Raw genomic sequence first — 8,682 nt, 5'->3', positions numbered from 1 at the left:
CGGTCGAAAACCGGACTTCTTTGGACACTTAAATCGATTTTTCCCTTAAACTATGCATAGGACTTAACGTCACGCACGCATTGTATTGCTCATCTGATAGCTAAATTTAAAACCAGCTTTAAACCTAATTGATGATAAAATGGTTATTTATCTCTTTAATAAAGATTCGACACAAAAATGTCAGAGAAGTGAGATGTACTCATACTATATTTCCATTAAAAAATCCACAAACCTCCAATTCGGAAAACATATAAAGGCAAATTAGCACCAATTCAAACACATTAAATCGCAATCAATCAAAAAAAGTCCACATCAGTAGCCCAAATATCCGCACCGCTTGACCAGCTTCAGCAGCTCCGGTTTGCAAATCAGGTTTTTGTACAGAGCCGACTGTAGCTCCTTGTACTGAAAGTGCGGCGGAAAGGGCATGTCCTCCAGGGCGCATATGTACGTTCGCCCTTCACTATCGCCAACCAACGCACTTCTCCCGCAGTTTGTAAATTTGACCACCGTCAGAGCGGTTGTGGAATCTCCAAACGTGGTGAACGAAGCCGGCTTCAGCATCCGTCTTTTGAGATCCCACAGCTGAACGGAGTCCTGAGTCACGCTGATGATGATCGTCGAGTTGACCGGTGACCAGTGGGCGGCCTGGATTGGACCGAATCCGGTGGATAGGGTTAGAATCGGTTCGTTGATGTCTTCGATCCAAATCCGAATGCACCAATCGCCGCCGCAAGTCAGGAAGACCTTCGGACTCCAGGGCGAGTACTCGATGCCGAAAACTCCTCCGCTGTGCATCCGAGATACTCCCGAATGCTGGTACGAGTAGTTGATCGAACATCTGTGAACGCATCCTTCATCCGTTCCGATAAAATAGATGTCCTTTCGAACTGGATGAATCTTCAAGCTTAAGGCCTGTGGGTGACGATCGGCTTCAATGCCATCTTTCTTCTTTTCCACCTCGATCCCTTCAGTTTCGCATTCGACTCGATCCAGCCTCAGCTGCGTGTACCCAATTAGGTAGTGGCCAATGTTTAAAGTGTACTTCATGATTGTGCCATCCTGCGATGCCGTCAATATCTCATCCTTATCGTCGTCCGACTCGATCCACTCAATATCCCAAATCGGTTCGAACCCAGGCGACGACTTCCGCTCCGACACCCCGACAGGCCTCTGTGAGTTATCCATGATGTCCCAAATCTGCACCGATCCATCGTACAATCCAACGGCCAACAGCTGTGGCGTCTTCTTGGAAAAAGCCACCGCAGTAACCGGCACCGAAAACTGATACCGCCTTTCCGGGTTGACCGGATTCTTGATACTCCAGACGCACACATACCCCGAGCTGCGATCGTCGAACTTGGTAAACCGATATATCCCATACGCAATCGCTACAATATCCCCATTCGCTGGACACCAACTCGCACTTGCCACAGCTTTCCCAGAAGTTTCTACCGTCTTGTACGTCCACAGCGTTTCCAATCGGTACAAATACTTAGCATCGACGTCCAATGGATCCGGCATGTACATGTTTCGGAACCGTTTCTGCTTCTCCCGGTAGACGTTCCCAGCCAACAACCGCTCCAGGATCATCGACGACAGGTGGAAGTTCTCACTCTTGTTCAGCATGTCGTCAATGTCTTCCATTCCTTCGCGCGAATACGTCGTTATCTCGATCTTAGACGACGCCTCCGCCAGATCGATCTCCTTCGTGTGCCTCTCCAAATCGTTATAGGTATCGTACATGTCGTAGTTCGACACGAACGAGGCTACCTCTTGCCTCCTGATCCGCTCTGTATTGACGCCACGTGACTTCAGTAGCATTTCGGGTGTTTGCGCCTCGGCGGCCGCCATTGCCGTACGGCGGTTTTTCTTCTTGTTGTCGTAATAGGCGTTCTGTTCCAGCACGGCAGCCGCCTCTTCCGAGTCCCGTGCCACGGTGTGACTGGCCGATTCATACAGAATGATGTTGTCGGTTTCCGTGAGCAGGATCTTGACGTGGTACGTCTTGGCGTCCTTCTCCAGCGATGGACTACGGCGGTCGATCACTCCGCTGAAGTCCGGTTCCTGGTCCAGGTCGAAGGCTTCCACCTTGTCTGGGGCCTGGAATGATTCAGAGATTGAGGATTGTTAGATGATTGGATAGCCAATCAATAGGCGTGAGACAACTGGTGAAGAATATAGAGACGATAGAGATGGGTTAAAGATTAGTTTTACGCAGGATTATATTATCAGGACATACATACTCGATAATTGATGTTTACCATAGCAGACGGAATTGCAAATCGCCCACGTTCTGATTAATGAACGGATATAATATCGATGATAATATCGACTTCAGAAACTATCGTGGCACTAACATCCGCTATGGCCACTACCTAGTGATGTCCATCAGCAATGTATTGTATCAATTACAACCTCGGTGCGATCTGGAGTGACTTAAGCAATATAAGTCACCTAAGTAAACCAGCAGAATCTCGAGGTAGCGTAGCTGAGCGAGAGCGATTTCGATGAAATCCTTGAGCGGTTTTTATGAACTACAGTAAAAGCAGCCATTAACGACACAGCTGAGAGCATCATCGGGTACGTGAAACGGAATCGGCAAAACAATTGGTTTGACAATGAGTGCAAGCGATTTTAGAGCGCGGGCTGCAATACTGCAGCATGGGACCCGGTAGAACGTGAAAAGATATACATATGCAGAAGCGGAAGCCGATTCCGGTGCCATAATGCACGTAGTACGTGCGGATCAACTACATATTTGTAAGTGTGGTTACCATCACGACATCTGCATGGCGAACAACTGCAACATGAAAACGGTTGCTAAGGGAATGGATGTGATGGAGACCAAATTCGGATAAATGTATCCATCAAGCGGTCTGAAAGTTCCTGATCTAGCCACTAACCTGCTTTTAATGAATACCATTTGCGAGCAAGAGAATAAGGTGGTGTTTACAGCGAAAATTCCTTCTAGACATGTTCCAAGATCTCATGCAAGATCTCCCTAATGTTTTCTCTGTGGATGTTTTGAAATTCTAGGTGTCATCCAAAAGTTTCTCTAAACATTTTTTAGGATATTTTTCTCAATGTACTTCTAAAAACTCTTCCTAATTTTTTTTCCAATAACTTTTATCCAGAGACACAAAAAATTCCTAGACTTCATTCCTGAATTATTCCAGGGATTCTCACAGGAAATTCTCCAAATATTTTTTAATTTTTTTATCAACCTCTCAAATATCATTCAACAATATTTTTGGATATTTTTTTCGAATAAGAAATTTCCCCAAGGATTCTCTGAGTTTTTTCTTTCAGAAATAATTCGAAACACTCCTAAAATATTCAGAACTATCTGCCAATACCGACCATGGCCTTTAACATTTTCTCCTTGAAATTTCATCATAAATTTCAAATAATTTTCCAAAGATTTTCAGGCATATTTCTACCAAAACTTCGTCCGAGAATTCCCCACATAAATTGCTTAAAAAAGCGTCCCAGAAATCCTCAAAATTTCTTATAAAACTTCTACCAAATTTTTTTCTAGGAAGGAATTCCTTCATGTATTCTTCTATGGATTCGTACAGTAGCTTATCCCTAGGCTCATCCATTTTTTTTTCAATTTATATTTTCTTGTATTTCTCTACATATTCATATAGGGATCCCTACATGATCTTTTGTCATAAATTTCTACAATATAAATTATTCCAAAGATGGCTTTTTATGAATACCCAGGATTCCACAAAAACTTATCCAGAAATGATCCAAAAATGCATGCATGCAAAATGATATATTTTAAAATTTTAAGGGATTCTTTCAAGGATTCCTTCAAGAGTTGTTTTAGGAATCCCTTCGAAGCTTTCTCCTGGAAATCGTCGAAAAATTTCAAAGTGGAATTCCAACAAAAATATCATATAAATCATTGGAAAATTCCTGAGGAATTCATGCAGCATTCTTTCAGTAATTCTTTCAAAGAATCTTTAAGATTATTCCAAAACTCTTTTGGAATACATATTATCCGGATTTTTTTCAAGGACTCATTTCAGGAATTCTTATTTTTTACCCTTCTTACACCCATAAGAAGGGTATAAATACCGCTTGGAAAACCGACTTTCGATCCGAGGCCCGCAGGGCCGAGTCACATATACCAATCAACTCAGCTCGACGAATTGAGCAAATGTCTGTATGTGCGTGTGTGTGTGTATGTGTGTGTGTGTGTGTGTGTGTATGTATGTTACAAAAAATGTCACTCACGGTTCTCAGCCGTCTGTTGACCGATTTGAGTTCTCTTGGAAGCAAATGAAAGCTACTACATCCTAGTAGAACGCTATTGAATTTTATTTTGATTGGACGTTCGGTTACCGAGATATCTTTCAAAGAGTGCTAGGGAGTAGTACAACTTAATTATTTTAGAGATTTTTGACAAAGTGTATCACCATAAATTTCTCAGCCGTCTATCAATCGATTTGGGTTTTTAAGGCCCCAAACGAAAGCTACTGCATCCTAGAAGAACGCTTTTAAATTTCATTCCTATTGGACATTTTGTAACCGAGATATCTTTTGAGGAGTACTTTGGAGTAATGCAACTTAACTTTTTAAGAAGTCTTTGAAAAATGCTTCATAATTAATTGACCAGCCGTGTGTCAATCGAGACTTGAGTTCTCTAATCAGCAAATGAAAGGTGTAGCATCCTAGTAGTATGCTATTGAATTTCATTCCGTTTGGACATTTTGTTTCCGAGATATTTTGGAGGAGTAGTTAGGAGTAATAAAATTTACGCTATTGAGAGATTTTTGATAAAATGTATCATAATAAATTTCTCAGCCGTCTGTCAACCGATTCGGGTTCTCTTAGCATCAAATGAAAGCTACAACATCCTCGTACAATTGAATTTTATTTTGATTGGACATTTAGTTACCGAGATTTCTTTTGAAGAGTATTTGGGAGTAATCTCAATAAATTACTTTTTTATTTATTATTATACTAGCTGTATCTGGATGATTTTCTTACCCATGTATTGTCGGGCCGCCACCAAACCGGACGTCGCTCAATCAAGTCGCGACGCGACCCGACTTGCGACGTTTTTGAATTATGTCAAAAGTAGTGCGCATCCTTCCCGTTGCTGTCAGCAACACAGCGCACTAGATGCGAAACAGTTGCGACACTTGTGTGCCGAGAAAATGGCAATTTTTGATTGCATGTCTGTCTTGATTCCAACCGAATAGACAATATTAATAGATTGGCAGTAAACAAGAGATACAACATTCCAGAATATGTAAGCTATTGTTTAAACATTCCATACAAGATTCTAGGAGATTCTGGCTGTCATTTCTGGTAGTTGAGCCTATGGTCGATGATTCTATTATGGAAAGCAATCAACTTGATGCCAAATCTACAATATTTTCTAGAATGACCAAAACTCACAATCATACATACGAATAATATTTTTAATAAGTGTAAGAAGGGTTCTGTTCACCATAGGTGGATTAATTCAGGTTTTTAATTATAACATAACTTAAAATTTCCGTTAATTACAAATTTTCTTATATAATTCATCTAGACTTCAGCGGGATCTAAGGATTTCTCTTAGAATACCTCCAAGAAATTCTGAAGCTATAAATCATCAAAACTACTCTCGTTTTTTTTCGAAAAAGCCTCTGGTAAATATTTAAAGGATTAATCCGGACAATCGAATATGATTCCTCCAAGAACTCATCCAAAAACTCTAAGGGTTATAAAAAATTACCCGTCCAGGGTATTCTGAAAAAAAAAATCCGGCAAAACATCAAGAAATTCTTTCAAGGATTTCTCAAGACAATCTTTCAAGGATTCTTATAGGAACTGTTACAAAACTTTCTCCAAAAATTTTTCCAACCACCCCTTCATGAAATTTTCAAAGGACACCTCTAGGAGTCCAAGTATTTTCATAAGTATAGATTCCTACACAAAATAATTCTTGGGTATCTTGAGTCACTCTCGAGGTAACTCTTTAAGGATTTTTCGAAAAAAAATCCCCGTGATTTCTCCAAAAAATTATTTAAAGATTTCATCAATATTTTTTTTTCTATTCAGCTATTTTTCCTAAGCGTATTCCCAGCAATTCTTCAGAGAACTTCTCCCGGAATTGTTCTCTTAATTTCTCCAGGTGTTGTTACAGAGATTTCACTAACAAGGATTACTAAAATTCTCCCAGCATTTTTAAAGAATTATTCCAAGAATTCATTCAACTTTATTCTCTAGAAATTCTTCAGAGGATTCTGTCGGTCTATTTTCCAAAGATTCGTCTATGAATTCAACGGCTTATATCAGGCATTCCTAGAAGAAGTTATAAAATATTTTCCCAAGAATATTCTTGGGTTTTTTGCAAATCATTTTTTTTTATCTCGACTCTTATAAAATTTTACAAACGTATCACATACAATGGAAAAAATCGAGAAAATTATCAATTATACAAAAAAAAATGTCGTTGTGAAAGAATTTCAATCTTGGAAAATTAGTGATGTTAGAATCAGAGCAAACTGCACAGATTGAGTCTGAATTCCTAGATCGAAAATTCCGATTGGAATCATTGTTGCGATCTACAGAGATTCCTCCACGGATACGTGCATGAATTCCTCCAGGAATTCCACCAAAAACTCTTCAAGAAATTCTTACAAGATGCCGCCAGTGATTTTTTCCAGGAATTCCTCCACGGATTCCTTCAGAAAATGCTAAAGGAATTTCTCCCTGAACTCTTCCAGGAATTTCGCGAGCAGTTTCTCCAGGGAATATTCCAGTAATTTCTCCAGAACTTTTTCCAGGAAGCCTCATATTTTTCTCCAGAAATTTCTCAAATAATTCATCCAGAAATTCCTCCACCAAATACACCAAGAATTCTTACAGAGATTCCTCCTGAAATTTCTTCTAGGAGAAATCATCTAGGAATGCCTGCCAGAATTCCACCAAAATTTCCTCCAGGGATACCTCCAGCAATTGCTCCACGGATTACTCCAGAAAATCCTGAAGGAATTTCTCATCGATGTCTTCCAGGAATTCCTGAAGAAATTCCTCCAAGATTTCTCCAGAAAATTATCCAAGAAATTCTCAAGGAATTTCTTCAGGAATTCCCCCAAAGATTCATCCATGAATTTCTTCATAAAATCCTTCTAAAACTCCTCCAGAAATTCTTCCAGGAATTACTCCAGAAAATCCTCTAGGAACTTCTGCCAGAATTCCTCCAGAGAATCCTAGAAAAATGTCTCTCAGAACTCTTCCAATAATTCAATTTCTCCAGAAAATCCTCCACGGATTCCTCCAAGGATTTCTCCAACATTTTTTCCAAAAATTTCTGCAGGAAATTTTCTAGGGATTCATTACTGAATTTCTTCAGATGTTCCTCAAAAAATCCTCCAGAGATTCATTAAAGAATTTCTTCAGAAACTCAACAAAAAATTCCTCCAGGTATTCCTTCAGACATTCCTCCAGAATATCCCTAAAGATGCTTCCAAAGGTTTCTTCCAAGAATTCCTCCACGGATTCTTCCAGAAAATCCTAAAGGAGTTTCTCTTGGAACACTTCCAGGAATTCCTCGAGGAATTTCTCCAAGGAATCCTCCACGGATTCCTCCAGGAATTTTCTCAGGGATTACTCCAGTGATTCACTAATGATTTTCTGAAAGAATTTCAGAATCACGAATCAAAAAATTCCTTCAGAAATTCTTCGAGGTGGTCCTTCAGACAGAAATTCCTCAAATAATTCCTCCAGTAAATACTCCAAGAATTCCTCTAGAGATTCCTCCTGAAATTTTGTCTAGGAAAAATATTTTAGGAATGTCTGCCAAAATTCCTTCCATATATTCTCCACGGATTCCTCTAGGAATTACTCCTCGGATTTCTCCAGAAAATCCTAAAGGAATTTCTCACGAAACTCTTCCAGGAATTCCTCAAGAAATTCCACCAAGGATTCCTCCAGGAAATTTGCTAGGAATTTCTTCAGGAGTCCAGAAAATCCTCCAGGAATTCCTCCAGGGATTCCTCCAGAAAATCATCTAGGATTTTTGCCAGAATTCCTCCAGAGAATCCTAAAAGAATGTCTATCGAAACTCTTCCAAGAATCCCTCCAGAAATTCTTCGAGGAATTCCTCTAGGGAATGCTCCACGGATTCCTCCCGGATTCCTTCAGGAATCCCTCCAGAGATTCAATAATGAATTTCTTCAGAAATTCTTCAAAAAAATCCTTTTGAAATACCTTCAGGTATTCCTTTATAAATTTCTCGAGGAGTTCCTTCAGATATTACTCCAAAAATTACTCCAAGATGCCTCCAGGGATTTTTCCAGGAATTCCTCCAGGGATTGCTCCAGACAATCCTAAAGGAATTTTTCCCGGAACACTTACAGGAATTCCTCGAGAAATTACACGAGAAATTCCTCCACGGAATCTTCCAGGAATTTCTCCAGGATTTTTCCAGGAATTTCTTCAGTAATAACTGCAGGGATCCAATAATAAATTTATTCAGAAATTCTTCAAAAAATTCCTCCAGGAATTCCTTCAGAAATTCCGCTACAAAATTTCTCCAGGAAGCCTAACATATTTTTCCAAAAAATCTCTAAATAATACTCCAACAATTCCTCCAGAGACTCCTCCTGAAATTTCTTCTAGAAAAAATGTTTTAGGAATGTCCTCCAGAATTCCTTCAATATTCCCTCCACG

The 8,682-nt window shown here is 39.7% G+C and overlaps 1 protein-coding gene across 1 annotated transcript in view; it reads right to left on the bottom strand.

The window, feature by feature from the left end:
• Positions 1 to 209: 209 nt before the first annotated feature.
• The window catches only part of LOC109398050 (dynein axonemal intermediate chain 4), a 14,660-nt gene continuing 6,187 nt past the window's right edge, over positions 210 to 8,682 (bottom strand). The window contains exon 3 of the mRNA XM_029877603.2: positions 210 to 2,103. Within this exon, the coding sequence (XP_029733463.2) occupies positions 313 to 2,103 (1,791 nt within the window). The 3' untranslated portion in view covers positions 210 to 312. The remainder of the gene's footprint in view (positions 2,104 to 8,682) is intronic.

The sequence above is a fragment of the Aedes albopictus genome, chromosome 2, assembly GCF_035046485.1.
Source record: "Aedes albopictus strain Foshan chromosome 2, AalbF5, whole genome shotgun sequence".
Lineage (NCBI taxonomy): Eukaryota > Metazoa > Arthropoda > Insecta > Diptera > Culicidae > Aedes > Aedes albopictus.
The sequence above is the reverse complement of the archived record's forward strand: the minus strand, read 5'-3'. Positions and strand labels throughout refer to the sequence as shown.